The 18,959-nt window shown below is 57.2% G+C and overlaps 1 protein-coding gene across 2 annotated transcripts; it reads left to right on the plus strand.

Moving 5' to 3' along the window:
- The first annotated feature begins 664 nt into the window (after positions 1 to 664).
- Positions 665 to 18,688, plus strand: DEF8 (differentially expressed in FDCP 8 homolog). Of its 2 annotated transcripts, XR_014298223.1 has the most exons (13): positions 665 to 737; positions 5,884 to 6,017; positions 6,656 to 6,753; positions 8,102 to 8,251; positions 9,180 to 9,321; positions 10,542 to 10,706; positions 11,251 to 11,378; positions 11,512 to 11,625; positions 12,489 to 12,569; positions 13,151 to 13,291; positions 13,394 to 13,503; positions 14,618 to 14,851; positions 17,477 to 18,688. XR_014298223.1 is itself a non-coding variant. In XM_082677596.1 (12 exons), exons 2-12 carry the CDS (start codon positions 5,894 to 5,896, stop codon positions 14,718 to 14,720), a joined length of 1,356 nt encoding a protein of 451 aa, XP_082533722.1. In that variant the 5' UTR covers positions 665 to 737; positions 5,884 to 5,893; the 3' UTR covers positions 14,721 to 18,688. The 2 variants fall into 2 exon arrangements, 1 of the variants encoding a protein (XP_082533722.1); XM_082677596.1 differs by having other exon boundaries at positions 14,618 to 18,688.
- The last annotated feature ends 271 nt before the right edge of the window (positions 18,689 to 18,959 follow it).

Here is an 18,959-nt window from a genome sequence, read left to right on the forward strand (position 1 = left end):
GCCCACACACTGCGATGAAGAGTGGTCCCCGCTTGCCACAACTAGAGATGAGCCCTTGCACAGAAACGAAGACCCAACACAGCAAAAATTAATTAATTAATTAATAAACTCCTACCCCCAACATCTTTAAAAAAAAAAAAAGATTTTAAAATATTTATTTATTTATTTAGGCTGTGCCGGGTCTTTGTTGTGGCATGAGGACTCTTAGTTGAGGCATGTGGGATCTAGTTCCCTGACCACGGATGGAACGGGAGCCCCCTGCACTGGGAGCACAGAGTCTTACCCACTGGACCACCACGGAAATCCCGGAACCCTATCTTTTAAGCAGCTGTCGTGGATGCCAAGAGAATGCTGCTCTCTGTGGTTGGGCAGGCGTTTCTGCCGATGGGGAGGTTTGATCGATGCATAAATGCAGATACAGATGCACAGCGGGCCGAGAGCAGGCCAAAGGGCAGAGAAATTTTTTATGTTTAAAATTTTCTTGTCTTGCCATAAAACATGAATTTTATTTCACACCACCTTGAAGAGCTGGGATGAAGTGTCGCCCATTTCCTGGAGCGGGAGGTGGAGGCCTCCGGGCCGGGGGCGGGACGCGCAGACTCCGCCTGTGCTGTGAGCCTCCGGGCCGCAGGAGGCAGCAGCGGGCGGGGCGGATACAGTGTATCGAGGGCGGCGGTGGATACGATGTAACGAGGCCGGCCGGCCGCACACAATGTAGCGAGGGCTGCGGCGGTCAGGTGAGCGGCGGAGCGGGCGCGGGCGGGGGTCTGTGTGGAGGAGACGGGGACGCTCGGGCCGCCGCGGCCCGGAGCTCGGAGAGCCCCCTCTCCCGACGCGGACCCCGCGGCGCAGGGGGCGAGGGACCCGCCCGAGGCCCCGGCCCGGGCGCAGAGCAGGATTCAGACCCGCGGGTCCTCACCTGGGGCCAGAGGGGTTTGGAGACCTCAGCCGCGCCACCCACCCGAGCAGGGTTCAGCGGGGAAGGCGTCCCCCGGCAGATGACACTGTCACTGCTTCCGGCTGTCGACACTCTGTAGGATCCGTGAGGCCCGAGGGGTCGCCGTGGCTGTGCCGCCCTGCGCTGGGGCTGGACCACTCTGAGCCTCAGTTTCCTCATCTATGAAACGGGCGGGCGTGGTGGAGGAGACCTGCCCCTGTGCGGAGCCAGTTAGCGAGGGTCCCCAGAGTGTCTGTTGTTGTTGTTGTTGTGGGTGAAGGTGGGGGAGGCCCGTTTGGGGGCGGCGTCTCCCAGACGCCGGGGTGGCTGCCGCTAAGCTTCTGCCGCAGACAGTCCTTCAAGGGACAGTAACTGTGCCCCTGCGGGGTCCTGGCAGGCCTCCTTCCAGGTGTGAGCAGTTAGGACGTACCTTCGGCCCTGCCCCCTCCGGGGAGAAGTCCAGGGGCCTCTGGTGGCAGCCGGGGTGATAACAGGTCCTCTTGGTGGCCGTGCCTCTCCGAGAACAGGAGAGGCTGTTTCGGGCACATCTGAGCTTCAGCCCCATGTTCCTCGGGGCCCTGAGACGTCTTGGGCTTTGTTCTGAGCTTTCCTTTCATTGCAAAGACGTGGAGTCCGCAGCCCCCGTGAGAGGAGGTCTCTGGAAGAGGGTAGACAGTGCAGTAGCGGGTTTCCTGCATGCCTCTCAGTGCCCACCTTCCTGCGTGCTCCTCTCTGAGGCCAAGCCTGAATTCCGGGTGCAGAGCTCTCTGGGGGGTGAACCTGGTGGGGTGGTGAGGGTTGCTGTCACTTTCCTCAAAGTCAGCTGCCGCGCACTACATCTGCTAGGCCCCTGTGTCGGGACATCATCTCTCTGCCCTCAGCAGCTCCCCTCCCACACCCGCAAATACGATTCTCCAGCTTGGCCGGAGAGAAACTGGGGCTGAGAGAAGTCAGGTGACCCCACTCATTCACTCACCTGCAGCCTCTCTGCCAGGCTTGAGACTGGCACTGCCCATAAGGGGGTTAATGAGAGATGCTTTTTCCAGGAGAGCCTGTAGCCCAAGGAGCGCTGCTGGGAAGAGTGGAGGTGTTCCTGCCTTTGAGCTCCTCCGGCCATATTTTATTTGATTTATTTATTTTTCTAGGTAGGGCCTGAGAACCTGTGCTTTTTATTTATTTGTTTTTTAAATTGAAGTACAGTTGATTTACAACGTTCTTTTAGTTTCTGGTGTACAGCAAGGTGATTCAGTTGAATATATAGATACAGATAGATATATTCTTCATATTCTTTTCCATTATGGTTTATTACAGGATGTGGAATCTAGTTCCCTGTGCTATACTGTAGGACCTTGTTGTTTATCCATTCTATATATAATAGTTTGCATCTGCTAACCCCAAACGCCCGATCCAACCCCCTACTCCTTCCCCCTTGGCAACCACAAGTCTGTTCTCTATGTGAGTCTGTTTCTGTTTCATAGATAAGTTCATTTGTGTCATATTTTAGATTCCACATATAAGTGATATCATATGGTATTTGTCTTTCTCTTTCTGACTTATTTCACTTAGTATGATAATCTCTAGGTCCATCCATGTTGCTACAAATGGCATTATTTCATTCTTTTTTTTTTGAGATTTAAAAGTGATTTCTTCATTTCCAGTTCTTACTGATTTCATTTCTCACATACACTCTTTAAGAAATAAAGGACGAAGTAGGAAATTAAAGTACATTAATAAAGACACAGCAGTGTTTACAACACACACCCATGTCATCACATCCTCTTGTTAAGTGCTGTATGTTTCCCATGCTCAGGCCTCACTGGACAAATTCCGTTTGAGTCTAAAACAGTAAACTATCACCCTGTGGTCCAATAGATGGGTGAAAAAAAATACTTTTGCAGTTCCCTGGGAACAGGACAGGGTTATACACTGGTTGAGCCACAGCATCCAGGCTGCACAGGTAAAGAGAGAAAGGGTGGGGTTGGGTGGGATGCCAGAAACCAGAGAGGTGAGGTGAAGGGAGTACAGGAAATACCTCCTGAGGGAGGGAGTCTCCACTTTCAGACTTTTTAATTGGAGTAAAATTGCTTTACAATGTTGTGCTAGTTTCTGCTGTACAATGATGTGAATCGGCTATATGTATACCTATATCCCCTCCCTCTCGGACCTCCGTTCCACCTCCCCCCCGCATCCCACCCATCTGGGTCACCACAGAGCATCGAACTGAGCTCCCTGTGCTGTACTGCAGATTCCCACTAGCTATCTGTTTTACACACGGTAGTGTGTTTATGTCAAACCTAATCTCCCAATTCATCCTACCGTTCCCTTCTCCTCCCCGTGTCCACACATCCATTCTGTATGTCTGCATCTCTATTCCTGCCCTGCAACTAGGTTCATCTGTGCCATTTTTCTAGATTCCACATACATGCGTTAATATACGATATTTGTTTTTCTCTTTCTGGCTTACTTCGCTCTGTATGACAGACTCTAGGTCCATCCACGTCTCTACAAATGACCCAATTTCACTCCTTTTTATGGCTGAGTAATATTCCATTACATATATGTACCACATCTTCTTTATCCATTCGTCTGTCAGTGGGCATTTAGGTTGTTTCCGTGTGTTGGCTACCGTGCATAGTGCCGCTGTGAACATAGGGATGCATGTATCTTTTTTGTGTGTGTGTGTGGTACGCGGGCCTCCCACCGGCGTGACCTCTCCCTTTGCGGAGCACAGGCTCCGGACGCGCAGGCCCAGAGGCCGTGGCTCATGGGCCCAGCCGCTCCGCGGCACGCGCGATCCCCCCAGACCGGGGCATGAACCCGCGCCCCCCGCATCGGCAGGCGGACTCCCAACCACTGCGCCACCAGGGAAGCCCGCCTCTGGCCATCTTTGAAAACGCTGGGAGGTTTCTGGGGCGAGACCCCGGGCGTGGCTCCTGATCCTCCAGTCTCTTGGGGGTGGGCTGATCAGCAAGTGATGTCACAGACAGTTTGCTCTGCAGCGGCTGCGGGTTACAGGCTTAACTGTCACGCACAAGTGCTTAATCCTCACCCCCCTCCCACCCCGCCCCAGGAGGCAGGCATGCTCCCTTATTTATGGGCAAGAAAATGCTCTTCGCTGGGGAAGGCAGCATTACATCAGGCCTGTCTGATTCTTAATAGTAACAGCGATAACGATAAGTTGCAGCTGGTGTTTATTTCTGGCCAAGGTAGTCAGAACTTTGTATTGACTAATTTAATCTTTAACTCTACACAGTGGGTACTGTTATCATCCCCACTTGAAACATGAGAACTCAAAAGCACAGAAAGCCTCAGGCATTTGCCCAAGGTCACACAGCTGGAGCTGACAGCTGGGATTTGAATAGGGCCAATTTGTCTGCTGACCACAGGGCTGTTAGGGTGATCAGTCAGGATCTGTGTTGGCTGCAAGAGACAGAACTCCTCCCAGTAACAGTAGTTTAAACAGAAGTTTCTTTCTGTCTCACGTGAATGAAGCCTGGCGGTGAGCAGCTCAGGGCTTCCTCATCACTCCGGAAGAAGGGGTTAGTGAATGTGGATCTCACTTGTTTGTGACAACTGGGTCTCCCCTGCTCTGGGGGCTTCCTAGGGCACTGTGGCCCAAGCTTGCCATCTTGGGTGGTGACCACCCTGTGTGAGCTGCCCAGAGACATCAGGTCATAAGGGAGACTGTGACTTGGGCCCATGGCGTCTGTGTCCTGCCCTGTTTTGACCTAGGGGCAGCTAGTCAATGGGTGCCACGTTCTACCAGGCTGGAACTTCCCCACATCCCACCACAGAGACCAGAGAGGCAGGCGAGGTCCCGGGGCTGTGTGAGAGTCCCTGCCCAGGTGCAGGGCAGCAGTGGGCAGGGTGGGGTGGCCCTGGGCCATGCACTCTGGCTCAGTTCTCCTTTCATGGGGTGGAGGGCAGATAGGAGTCAGAGGATTGCCTTGTATAATAACAAATTATTTCAGACGGTAACCAGGTATAAGGAAAGCATAACCAACACCCATGCCCTTACTACAAAGTTTTAACAAACATCTGTCCAACCTTCTGTGAACTCATTTGGCCCTGAAGCAGAGAGAGGCTAAGGGATGTGGACCCGCTAGTTAAGTGGGGGGCCCTGGGAGGCAAACCCCACCGAAGTCCCTTCCTCTGTCTCAGGAGCACCAGCCCCGCGTGTTCGCGGCTTGCTGAGCTCTGCGCAGGGGAGAGCAGTGCCAGGCTGTGGACCAGGCACTTCCTGCCTGTTTCCTTGGGTCCTGAGGTGTGGGGCTGGGCGTGGGCTCTGGCCACATGGGGCATCAGTGCAGCGCCAGCCTGGGCCACACGGTGACTACACAGCGTTCGTGGGCCCTCCCCTTGGGGCACCGGGAGGTGGGTCCTGCCAAGGCCACACTGCAGGTGGCAGAGCAGGCCTGAGCCCTGGCATCAGCACTGACCCTTCTGCTGGGTGGGGGGTGGGGGGCGGGGAGGGCGGGTTCTGCGTGCTCTGACTGGAAAGGAGCACCTTGGGCCCAGGGCCAGAAGGGAGGAACTGAGTCCCGGCAGGTGTGATCCTGGGAGCCGCACAGCTTTGGCGCCTCGGTGGACAGGGAGGGCGTGGCTCTACCAGGGCAAGTGCGGCAGGCGGGATCAAAGGGGCCCGTGCTGGAGGTCTGACTGGGCACGCCCTTCTGGCCCTGCCTGCGCCATCAGCGGCTCGGACATCACTGCTCTTTGTGAGGGGGCTCCAGCAGTGGGCGCCGGGGTGAGGGGGCTCGGCTGGTTTGGGGAGGGTCTGAAGGGGGTGGCTGTGGTGTGGGGATGTTTGGCCCGGACCCTGCTGGGGAAGGGAGAGGGGCCAGGCCTCCCCTGCAAAGCTCCAGGCACTCAGAAAGGGGAGGGGACCGCAGCGAGCCCGGGAGCCGGACGCCCACCTCTGCCCCGCCCGGCCTGCCCGCCCACAGGTGGGGTGCTATGGAATATGACGAGAAGCTCGCCCGGTTCCGGCAGGTCCACCTCAATCCTTTCAACAAGCAGCTCGGGCCCTGGCAGCATGAACAGGGGCCTGGCAAGGAGGCCCTGCAGGTCGCTTCTGAAGGTGGGTGCTGGGGGCTGCTGTGCGGGTGGTCTGACCCCGTCACACCGGCCCCCCCTCTACAGGGTTCCTCCCGTGGACACGCGGGGACCCCCCTCTTCTCTGCAGCACAACCCGCTTTCCACCTGTTGCATCCCCTGGGGAATGAACACTCCCCAGGGCAGGGATGTGTGCCTGTCTTGTCACTGCTGTGTCCCAGGGCCCAGCGCACAGCACGTGCTCACTTGGAGAACGCTTGGGGCGTGAACTCAGCGCCAAGATCTGGAGGGTGAGAGGTCAGCAGGATGTGAGCCCCGAGACTGTGGATGGAGCCAACGGGGTGCCGGGGGCCCCGGGGGTGTGTGTGTGCAGAGGTGGCCGGTGTCCACACGGGGTTTCACGTGTTCTGGTGTGTAGTGCTTCGGCGGCCCTTCTCGAGCCCGCAGATGTACTCACGAGGCGTGGGCCTTAGAAATCGGCATGTTTCTGTAGTATTTACTGTTTTTGCACGGCACTCTCCCGTCTGCACAAGGATTCGGTTTCCTTTGCAAGTGCAAACAGGGCCGATGCCAGGGCAGGGCCCTGCTTCCCTCGTCTCCCATGGGCTCCACGGCTTCCTCCTGGGGTGGCAGGCTGACTCGTCTCTCTGCCGCCCTTCCCAGAGGCCCTGCCCGAGCTGCCCCCGGGAGAGCCAGAGTTCCGCTGTCCTGAGCGCGTGATGGACCTAGGCCTGTCCGAGGACCACTTCGCCCGCCCTGTGGTAAGGTTCAGGGTCTGCGGGCGGGGAGGGGGACAAGGTGAGCCCCCAAAGCGCGAGGAGCCGGCCATGTCCACCTCAGCAGGGGCTCCTGGGCCTGGAATCTGAGGCCCACGTGACACCTGGCTCCCACCCCCAAAACGTGTTTGCGGTCCTGTGGGGATGGGCTGGACCTGGGGTTGGGAGCCTGGGCTGCTGTTCTGAGCGCCGTTCCCTCCCCTCCCGGGTCCTGTGAAGCAAATGTGAGAGTTAATTCCACCTGGGGTCCCAGGGAATCCTATAGTCATGCTGTAGGGTGAGGGAGAGGACGGGAGAGGGGAAGCCCCCTGCCCACACCCCCTGCCCACTCAGCTAGGCAGGGCCACTCTTGTCTGTGCTATATTTTGTTCCATGGAAATCTTGCTGTTTCTTTTGTTTGTTTGTTTTCTAATAAAAGGGCTATAATAATTTTTTTTAAAGTTTGAAAATCTTCCCGTTTTATGCAAACTATCTCCAACTTTTGAGAGAAACGTTATAGTAACATTCAAATATGATTCTTAAAAAATTCACCTGGAGACCCCAGTTCTCGTCTGCTGTTCATTTTTGTTGTTCATGTGGCCTTTAAGCTTTGCGCTTTGCTGCTGCAGATACCTATTACATTTATGTGCTTTGCATCTTTATTAGAACATTTCTGAGCCCCTCCTATGGGCCACACACTGGTTTCCAAGAGAGGTGTCCCCTCCTCTTTGCCCGGAGGCTCAGTGTACTGCGGGGAGGAGCACGGCTCCTGAGGGCAGTGACACTGCTTTCCTGGGGCAGGATCAGCCCCAGCTCTGAGCCCCGGCCTGTCTCCCTGCCCCTGAGTCTAGGGGCTTTGTTGGGCCCCGCCCCCGGTCCACCTGTGAGGTGCTGGGGCCAGGGGCGGGTAGGTGCCCGGGGTGTCTGTGAGCTTGGTGACCGAACCAGAGGCCACTTCCTCTCCTTGTCGACAGACGAGTGTCATTTCCCGGCTTTCCTCCAAGAGGAAGTTCTGTAGAAGTAAGCGAAATAGCATAGCCAGAAAAGCGATTGGATTTCTAAAAGAGGGAAGTTGTGTTTCGAAAAACATCCTGAATTAGGTCTCCAGAGGCCCGTGGGTGGACAGGTCCAGAGAGGGGCAGGTGGTGTGGTGCGGCTCCTGCCTCTGCTGCCCGGGTTCCCGGGCCTTGAGCAGGTCCTCGGCCACCTGGGCCACCTGGGTGAGCAGGACCAGGGAGGTCTTCTCTGGGCCCAACTGCCTATGAGGCTGGGCCTGGCCAAAAAGGAGAGCACGCAGGGGGCATCTGACCGTCACTGTCCCCAAACCCGCCACCTCCCGCCTCCACCCGAGCAGGGCCTGTTCCTGGCCTCTGACATCCAGCAGCTGCGGCAGGCCATCCAGGAGTGCAAGCAGGTGATCCTGGAGCTGCCGGAGCACTCGGAGAAGCAGAAGGACGCCGTGGTCAGGCTCATCCACCTCCGGCTGAAGCTCCAGGAGCTGAAGGTGGGTGCCGGCCGCCCCCCTCCAGGCAGCTGGAGCTGGGCTGGGGCACGCACGTCCGGAGGCCGGGCCGCCTCTGGGGCAGCGCGGCTGAGGTTCCACCCTCCGCACCCGACTGGCTGAAGCTACCCAGGCAGGCGGGAGAGAGATGGGCCGTCACCCCAGGTGCAGCCTGTGTCTCTACTAGTCTGATGGTAATCACAGTCCTGGGTCATGTGTCCACCCACTGGAGCAAGTGGGTCAGTTAATCCCACCTTGAACCACGTGACCCAGAGCAGGGGGTGGTTTGCCGAAGGTGACAACAGAAGGGCTCATGGATCCTGGAAGCCAAACACCACAGGGGTCCATCATGTAGTCCTTGAGTCTGTGCCCTGTTTGACTGGGGCCCCACCGCATCCCTGCACTGGTTCCTGAGTCCCTGGGAATATAGAAAGTGGAGTGTTCTTTAGAATATAGGTAAGGCTATGGCACGAGCTAAGACACCCCCAAATACAGTGGCTTAAAGGAATTGGTTGTGTAGTTTTACTCATGTGGAAATGTTGTAGGTGGCCCAGGGCCCATCCGGCAGCTGTTGGTATCGGAGACCTCAGGTCCTCCTTTTTCGGTGCTCTGCCAGTCCCTGGCAAGTCCACGACAGCCCCCCACTGCCTCTGGGTCTGCACCCAGCCAGCAAAAACAGTGTGGGAAGGGCAGCGAAGGCCCTTTCACCCCTGCTCACGTGCCACCTAGGTACAAAGGTAGTCTGTAATCTGGGTGGTCCCGGCCTGACCAATCACTGTGTTCTATTGTAAGGGAAGGGCTGTGGCACTGGGGTAAATTTCACAACCTCTGCTACACGTGGTTACCTGGGAGACGCAGTCAAGGGGCTCGTGTGACGGGAAAAGAGCTGCTGCCTGGCTCACCTGTGACCCCTCCCTGGCCCCCTCCCCAGGACCCCAGTGAGGATGAGCCCAACATCCGAGTCCTTCTCGAGCACCGATTCTACAAGGAGAAGAGCAAGAGTGTGAAGCAAACCTGTGACAAGTGTCACACCGTCATCTGGGGGCTCATTCAGACCTGGTACACCTGCACAGGTGGGCCGAGACCAGACTGCTCCTGCTGGCCTGCCACTCCAGGCCCCAGGGGAGGGGGAATTCTCTGCTGTGTTTTCGGTATTTGCTGAGCCCTGCAGCGTGGGGGGGATGGGAGGTAGAGCAAAGGATGAAAGACCCAAATACCTGCCTTCACCAGGCTCACATCCACTAGCCGTGCGTGGCTATTCGAATTTCAGTTAATTAAGGTAATAACTAGTTGCTCAGTGGTACCATGCACATTCCAAGTACACAATAGCCACATGAGGCTGGTGGCCACCCATTGGACAGTGCAGACAGGACGTTTCCATCGTTGCAGAAAATTCCATTGGAGGTGCTGTTCTGGATGAAAAATCAAATAAATAAATGAAATGGTATGTTAGACATATAGTGAAAAAGAATAAGGGAAGGGACTAGTATGTGTTGGGGAGGGGGATGGGTGCTACGTTAGGGTGAAATGAAAAGGCATCATGTGACATTTAATAGAAAACTTGGAGGTTGGGGGCAAACCCGGAGTATATCTAGGAAGGAACATTTCTTCAGGGGAGCTGTCTGTGCAAAGGCCCTGTGGTCAGTGTGTGTCCAGTGTCTTCGAGGAGGAGCAGAGAGCAGTGTGGCTGAAGCACTGTGTCAGGGAGGAGGCATGGTAGAGGTGGGCTCAGAGGTGGCTAGAGCCTTTTGCATAAGTGCACTGGGGCCACGGGTGAGTGCAGGACATACTTAGGTTTTAACTCCGGCTGCTGAGCTGAGCATGGCCTGAAGGAGGGAAAGTGATGGACTGTGACCAGGGTGGGGCATTCGGATGAGAAGGGGCCAAGTGCAGCCCTAGCTGAAGGACTGGGATGACGTCTCAGTGGGTGGAAAGATGGAGGCACTGAAACCTGAGCTGGGAAGACTGGGGTGGGATTGGTAAGGAAGAGCTGGATTCCACTCAGACAGCTTGGGTTTGAGCCCTTTAGGCACCCAGATGGGAATGGCAGCTAGGCCCCTGGCCCTTTGAGTATGGAGTTGGGGGGAAAGGTCTGCACGTACCTTCAGGGCAAGCCTCGGGTGGGGACTGAAGGGACCTTTGACCTTTGGGAACCTGCAGTGGTGCCTGGAGAGGCTCTTGCGTTGGTCTGGGAATCGGAGTACAGGCCCCTGGGGGTCCCGGCAGCTGAAGGTCAGCCTGGGCCGCAGGGTGACCACCCTTCTAAGAGGCACGTTGTCGGGCCCCCAACCAGGGTGTTATTACCGCTGTCACAGCAAGTGTTTGAACCTCATCTCCAAGCCCTGCGTGCGGTCCAAAGTCAGCCACCAGGCCGAGTATGAGCTGAACATCTGCCCCGAGGCAGGGCTGGACAGCCAGGATTACCGCTGTGCTGAGTGCCGGGCACCCATCTCTCTGCGTGAGTACCCCCGGGAGAGCAGGGCACAGGGCGGAGGGGAGCTGCCTGGGCCAGGAGCCCTGCCGACAGCTGTATGAGAAACTTGGGTGCGTGCGATGGCTAAGGGTAGCGTGACTCCGGGGCACGAGTCCTGCTCCTTTCCTGGGGGAGCGACAAGGGGCTGCTCTGGGTGCCTTTTCACTTCCCACCCGGGCAGAGTGAGGTTGCCACGTGTGTCCCCTAGGAGTCCCTGCGGGGTTGGGCTGCACTCAGCCTCCTATGTGTGGCCCCATTGTCACAGAAAACCCACCTCGATGGGGAAATCCCGCAGCAGTCGCTCACAGGCTGTGTATCGGGCCTTCTTCCCAGAAACATACTGCCTCTGGCAGTCGCCTGGAGGGAGTCCTACTATTGTCCCATTTTACTGGTGAGAAACAGGGAAGCAGGGTGGCCTAGAAGACGATGAGTCGGGTGTGGAAGGTGGAACCCTTGGCCCCGCGTGGGCGCAGCTGGGGGAGGGACCTCGCAGGTCTCCCAGACTTTGTAATGCTTTCCCTCTCCACAGGGGGTGTGCCCAGCGAGGCCCGGCAGTGCGACTACACCGGCCAGTACTACTGCAGCCACTGCCACTGGAACGACCTGGCCGTCATCCCAGCGCGTGTGGTGCACAACTGGGACTTCGAGCCGCGCAAGGTGGGTGGGGAGCGCAGCGAGGTGGAGCGAGGGGCATGGCCCTGGGGTACAGCCCCCGCTGGCTGGGGATTGGGTGGGGAGGGGGCGTGGCCTGGGGGCGTGGCGCCGGAAAGTGTCCCCCCCCCCCCTCCAGGTGTCCCGCGGCAGCATGCGCTACCTGGCGCTGATGGTGTCGAGGCCCGTGCTCCGGCTCCGGGAGATCAACCCTCTGCTGTTCAACTATGTGGAGGAGCTGGTGGAGATCCGGGTGAGGCTGGGGAGGGGGCGGGCGTGGGGCGACCCTGCCCCCCCGGGGTGTGGTGGATCGGAGAGATGCCGCCTGCTTAGCTGGGCCCCGCCCCTGTCCTTTAAGTTAAAGTCGCTAAAGCAACTGTCCAGCCACAATATGAAACACAACACAAGGATCAGAGGCAATCTGAATTTTTCTGGTAGCCACATTAGAAAAATAAGCAGCAGGTGAAGTTCATTTCAGTGATGCGGTTTATCTAACCCAACCTATCGGGGTACATTACGGAGATACGCTGCACTGTTTCTCTTTCTCGCACTAGTCTTTGCGTCCCAGTGTGTATTCTCCACTTAACCACGTCTGTGTGCTCAGGTGCTGGACGCACCTGAGAGTGGTGGGGGCCACTCTCTTTGCCATTCAGCAGGAGGCCGGGGTGGGGCACGGGCAGGTGAGGGTGCCTCAGGCTAGTGCTGAGAGGGGTGGGGCTTGAAGGGGAGCGGGCTGAGGCACGGCAGGCTGAGCTGCCGAGATCCCGGGCTGAGGAGGGGTTAGACTGGTCAGTCTCCATCGATGGAGGCAAGCTCAGATGCGCTCGAGGTGTGTGTGCACGTGTGGAGCTGGGCTCGGGGGAGAGACTGCGGACGAAGGAACCTCAGGGTCCTGCCTGGCCGAGAAGCTGTGGCTTGAACTTGAGCTTGGCTGGAGCGCTCAGATCCGGGGCTGTGCTGGGGAACGGGAAGGTACCTCCCGTCCCCTACTGACCCAGAGCGTAAGGTGACATGACTTCCTACAGAGCCAGAGCAGGGCCAGCCCCTCCCCCACAGACACACCAGGCACAGCCCATGCCCCCACCAGGGATGCCCACCGGCCCCTCTCGTCCACAGAAGCTGCGCCAGGATATCTTGCTCATGAAGCCGTATTTCATCACCTGCAGGGAGGCCATGGCGGCACGCCTGCTCCTGCAGGTCAGCCCGCCTGCCCCGGGGGTGGGGGGAGGGGATCTGTCGGGGAGGGTGGGGGGGAACAGACCAGGGCCGTGGGGGGATGGCTTGATGCCTTGCGTGTGTTGTGCTGTTAGCAGAAGGTCTCCACACTGTCCCCGGGAACACTAGGTCTGCCGTAAACAAACAGGCAGTGTACCCACAAAAACCTGCTGTGATTCCATCCCCGTGAGGGGCGCTGAGAGGAGCGGGTCTCATCCTGCAGCCTTCATGGGAGTCTCCATGGAGTGGACCAGGCACGGGCCAGCCCAGGAAGGGCTGACCGCGAAACACTTTTCAAGGCTCATCTGTTTATTTGTTCTACAAATACTCACTGGGTGCCTGCTGCAGGCAGACAGTGTCTGGGTCCTGGGGGGCAGGGAGCAGAGCAGTGCCCTTCGGGTTGGGCAGAAAAGAAAAGTAGGAAGCAGCGTGGCGGGGGGTGGCGAGGTGTGTGGATGAGATACAGTGGGGAAGGGGGCCCAGCTGCAGGCGAGCCGGCGGGGGGGGGTGGGCAGCGCGAGGGCGCTGGCCCGCCACCGGGGTCACGCTGGCTGGGCCCGCAGCTCCAGCACCGGCAGCACTTCGTGGAGAGCGACGAGATGTACTCCGTGCAGGACCTGCTGGACGCGCGCACGGGCCGCCTGGGCTGCTCGCTGGCGGACACCCACACGCTGTTCGCCAAGCACATCAAGCTGGACTGCGAGGTGGGCCCCCCCGCGGGCCAGGTGGGGAGGGCGGGAGGGGGGCTCTGGTGGACGTGCCCCCCACCCTGGGAGCGGGCACTGACCATCCCGCCTCGCCGCCAGCGGTGCCAGGCCAAGGGCTTTGTGTGTGAGCTCTGCAGAGAGGGTGACGTGCTCTTCCCCTTCGACAGCCACACGTCGGTGTGCGCCGACTGCTCCGCCGTCTTCCACAGGTCGGTGCTTGAGACCCTGACCCCCGACCTCTACGCTGACCCCCACCCCCTCCGATAGACACGGGGAGAGGGAGGGAGGGAGACACTGGGGCTTGATCTTCGCCGCCGGGTTTCAGATCTCTTTGCCTTGATCCTGAGATGTGGACTTAGACCCTGATGGTGAGACTCAGCTGAGTTCCGCTGGGAAGAAGCCCCCGTGGGCTGGGGAGGGGTGCGCAGCCCAGACCCCGCGAGTGCACACGTATCCGGCTGGCTTCCCTCCTCCACCGGGACTGAGGTTTAGCTGAGGCCAGGGCTTCCTAAACTTCTTAGCTCTTGTGATTTTTTTTCAAACGTTCCCTAGGCCACAAGAAATACCTAACATTTTTGTGTATTAAGTACTTAGGTTCAAACAACTTAAGCATTTATGTCCTAAAGACTCGTGGATGTTTGGAAGAATGATACACAGAAATCGGAAGAAAGATGTGTGAATTCGTTAAGCACAGTTACCAATAGGCGCGCGCCTGCTGGGCCCACACAGCTTCTCACACTGGGCTCAGGTGGGACCCCGCCACCCCTGTTTCAGTCCACACTGGTTTTTTCCTGGCACTTGGAGTTCCTCAGAGCCACCGCCGACCTCATAGGTCTGCAGAGCTGGGATTGCGGTTGCAGTGACTATAGCAGGAGCTGTTGTTAAAACCGTGAGCTCCCTCGAGCTAGCAGTTTGCATGGTGTCTGTCCTGTCAAATACCGCTACGCCCCCTTCAAACATTTAAACTGCCGTGGGGACCGTGTGCACCTCCGCAGAGCCCTGAGTGGAGGCTCTGCACGGCAGTGGGGACAGGTCGGGGGTCACTGAGCTCTGAGCAGAACCCTCCCTGTCACAGGGCCACAGGTAGTAGGTGTGGAGCCGTTAGGAAGGGCCCGCACACAGGGACAGGACAGCAGGCCTGGCAGGCACGCCTGGGTGCAGCCCTCTGCACTGACCCTTTGGGAGAAGCTCTGCTTCAGTTTCCCCGTCCATCTGGGGGGATACTGGGACCTGACTTAAGGAGCTTGTGAAGAGTCGGTGGCAGATGTCTACATGCAAGGAGCCATGCCCCCTCCCGGGCTGACCCTGTCTCCCTGCCCCCAGGGACTGCTACTACGACAATTCCACCACGTGCCCTAGGTGTGCCCGCCTTACCCTGCGGAAGCAGTCACTCTTCCAGGAGCCTGGTCCAGACGTGGACGCCTAGAGCAACGGAACCCCTCGTGGGCCTGTCTGGGGCCCGCCCTGCCAGTTGTTGCCGAAGTCAAGGTGTTTCTTGTGCTCTGGAGACCCTAGGCTACAGCCCCTGGACCTCTCCCCAGCACCTCGGGGACGATGGTAAGCTCTGGGGGATGACTGGCCTCGTGGGGCATCACAAGGACCATCACCCCCTAGCGCTTACCGGGACTTGGGGCAGCCATGCCTGGCTGTTTTCCGGCTGCTGTGTGGGCCAGGATGTGCACCCCCTCCCCGAACTGCAGAGCTTTAAGGGGAGGGGAGTGGGGGAGGGACTCTTCTCATCTCCCCTTGGCCAAGAGCCCCCCACGCCCTTGGGACCAAGGCTGCTGGGCCTGGGCCACCCTGGAAATCCTGGAGGGCTTCCGGGGAGTGGCCGACAAGACTGAGGATGCCAGCTGCACACACTCAGCCTTGGCCTGAGTTTTATCTGCGGTGGATGGTTTGGGTTCTACGTGGAGGCTCCCTCCCCCAGCCCCTTGTCTCTCTGGGGACCTCTGGTTGTCCCTGGCTGGGGCTGTTCATAACTATCTCCCAAGGGCCCTGCCCCTGCCTCCCACCAGGGTTCTCTCTCTGGGTCCTCCTCTGGCGGGCCAGTCCAAGGGTTACTGGCTTTTTCTACACAACGTGGAAGGAAGGGGCCACCTAGCTGTCACCGCTGGGTGGACTGGCCGCCGCTCCTGCCTTGGCCCAGCCCAGCTTACCCTGGTGTTCCAAGCTGGGGGGCTGGGGGTCCCACCCAGAGAGGCTGCCCTGCTTCCAGGTGTGGAGCAGGGACTGTGCCCCCGGGGGAGGTCTGGGTTAGGTGAGAGGGCTGGTGACAGTAGGCCTGGGACCCAGTGTGCCGAGGAGCTGCGTCCTGCCACCACGGTGCCTGCCTGCAGAGACCTCGGAGACTCCGACCAGGGGCCTTCTGTTTGGGGGCCTGAGGTCAGGCGCCAGAAATCTTTGCTCCAGCAGAGGAAGCCCGGGATGCAGGACTGACCCCCAGCTATCCAGTGGGGGAGCTGCGTTTGCGGGGACCCTTGGGAGACCCTGCCGTCCAGGGGAAGGCCCGTGGGAGGAGGACGTCTCAGGACACGGCTGCGCGGTTCTGCCCTCCTCCCCGCCCTGGAGTGTGCTGACTATTGACACACAGGTGGGCGGTGGGCAGGGGGTACAGCCACCGGGGCGTCCATCACCTTTGGGAAGCCCGAGCAGAGGCTCGGCCAGCAGAAAGGAAAGGCCAGCCTAGTTAGCTGGTGGGCCGACGTGGGCGGTGGGTAAAGACAGCACCACCCCCTCCTCACCCCTCTGCACCCCAGGGAAGCCCTGTCCGGTGGCTTTAGGCGATCCCCTCCTTCTGTGCTGAGCACAGTGGGAGGCTGGCCCCCATCGGGACCCCTTTCTTCTCGGGGTTGAGCGGGGGTTAAAGGCTAAATGCCCTCTTCCTACACCCCAGATCTGCACACGTCTCACCGCAGCATCGCATTTCTGTCATAAGGATATTGGCTGTCCCCGAATTTACCGTGTCATCAGCACACTATTCCAGTTACTATCACTGTGTCCATAAGAAACGTTAGTAGCTGCCATTTGTTGGGCAAAGTTGGCTCTTTTTTTTTTTTTTTTTTAAACTACCCCCATTACCTCTGCCCCATCTCCCGCTTCTGGATGACAAATTCTTTAAACAGAATCATGTGTGGGTCTTTCTGAGTCCAGCTCGTGGTAGCAAGAACCCACCAAGGAACCAGTTAGCATGGGCAGGCCCTCCCAGGAGAGCTGTGTAATGGGCTGCAGCCCCTGTCTCACTAAATCTGTGTTCTCCAGACCGTGGTGTGTGTGCTGAACTGGGGACAGGGCAGGGTTTGCTTGACATATGAATCAAACACAGGTTTAGCCACAGCCCACAGCCCTCCCCATCCAACGGGGTCATCTGTAATCTGGGCATCGTGCCTAGGCCTCAGTGTGCTGACCCCTCTAAGAGACACTAAAACACATCCCTGGTGGGGCTGTTTGGGTGCCAGGAAGCGCCGGGCACAGCCTGGCACACGGAGAATGCTCAGTGAGTAGAAGCTATGCCTTCTCTGCATAACCCTCCCGGTGGAAAGACTGTCTCGTTAACGCACTGTAAGTAGTGCAGGCCCCAGCTCCTGGGAGCCTCTCGCGTCTTCGCAAGCTGGACCCTCTGACAGGGCCCTTGGACTTCAGGAGAACCCTGCACGCCCTCCCAAATTACATTCAAACCTCTGTGTATGTACATTGCTCTAGAGATATGAGCCCTGGTTTTGACCAGGATCTCAAAGAAAACATCAGGAATGTGCTTGAGAAGGTGCCTTTATCCAGCTACATCCAGACAGGCTGGTAGACAGCAGCCCTACGGCCGAGGAGACCTGAGAGCTCGATGGGGGCACAGGCAGAGGGTGGGGGAAAAGGCGTGTGAGGGGTCCGTGGGCCTGGTGCTGGCACCCCCAGCTTCAAACAGGTAAGGCTGCACGTGGGCATCACAAGACACAGCCTCCACCCACCCCCTTCAGGTATGAAAGAGTACTTCCTTTTAACCTTTTAATTTTGACAAATTTAGGTTTACAGAAGTGTTGCAGAAACACTCCCAGGTACCCATCTCCTGGATTCCATAAATGTTAACATCTTGCCCCATTTGCTTCATCCTTTCTCCACACTCTTGTGAACCATGTGGCAGTTAAGTTGCCCCTTTGCCTCTAAGTAACTCGTGTGTTACTCCCAAACAAGGACGTTGCCTTCCACGGCTGCAGTGCGGTCATAACATCAGGAAGTTGACATTGATTTGGGACCATGAAACCTACAACAAACCGTATTCAGATTTTGCCATTCAGTTGCCATGTCGTTTTAGCTTCTAATCTGGAAGGGTTCATGACACTGACATTGAAAAGCACAGGCTAGGGACGTCCCTGGTGGCGCAGTGGTTAAGGATCTGCCTGCCAATGCAGGGGACATGGGTTTGAGCCCTGGTCCGGGAAGCTCCCACATGCTGCGGAGCAACGAAGCCCACGCGCCACAACTACTGAGCATGTGCTCTAGAGCCCGCGAGCCACAAGTACTGAGCCTGCGAGCCACAACTGCTGCTACTGTGGCAGCACAACAACTGAAGCCTGTGTGCCTAGAGCCCCTGCTCTGCAACAAGAGAAGCCACCGCAATGAGAAGCCCGCGTGCCGCAAGGAAGAGGAGCCCCCGCTCACCACAACTAGAGAAAGCCCACGTGCAGCGACGAAGACCCAACGCGGCCAAATAAATTAATTAAAAAAAAAAAAAAGGAAAAGCACAGGCTAATTATTCTGAAGACTTTCCTTCAGTGTGGGTTTTTCTGATTGAATTTGGGCTTTGCACTTTTGGTGGGATTTTCACAGAAGTGATGCTGTGTCTGTAGTGTGTCATCTGTCCTACTCCTGGAGATGCTTTGGTCCCCCTGTCTCCTGTGTCCTTTTGACATGTTCCTGGCATTCTTTAGGCATTTGCTTCCTTTCCAGCGTAGCAAGGTATTCCAGGCTTATTCTGTAATTTCCCCAGTCCCAGCCCTGGAACCAGTCATGTTTCTGAGGAGCCCCAGAACCTTCTGGTGGAGCATGGCACTCAGGAAACAAGATGTGGTTGTTGGTTACGCTCATGGCTGGGGTAGGAAATAGTACTGCATGTCCATTTCCTTATTGGTCTATAAACATATTAAAAACCATGAGTTTACACTGATACTTCCAATTTCAAAACAACACAAGAGTCATTCTTTCCCTTTTTCATATTTGCAATTCCCTTGCTTGACAGTGAGACACCCGGCTCCATTATCCATAATATACTTACTTGCTCAATCCTAGAGTACACACAAAGCACCTTCGGCATTGCTCACCTATGCTGGTGAAAAACAAGGCTACTAACAAGCGTTTAATATTTGTTTAGATTCTTTTTTGTCTCTAGTCTGAGGGCATATAGTCAAAATAAGGTGTTTAAAATTTACTTGGGTGTTTCTCCCCCTTCGTTGTGGATACGCAATTCATGCGCAACACAGTTCCGTTCATATACTCCACTGTTTTATTTCCCTACCCTTGTTTACTTTTGTTTGTGCAATATGTTAACATGGTTCCCCAATCAGAACTTCCCAAAAGGTACAAAAGTTACATTTCCCCCCCACCCCCATAACCAATCTCTTTAGTCTCCGGTTTCTCCTTCCTGCGTTTCTTTTCGTACAGGAGTAAGATACGTGTG

Source organism: Grampus griseus (genome assembly GCF_964374135.1).
Source record: "Grampus griseus genome assembly, chromosome: 19".
Taxonomy (NCBI): domain Eukaryota; kingdom Metazoa; phylum Chordata; class Mammalia; order Artiodactyla; family Delphinidae; genus Grampus; species Grampus griseus.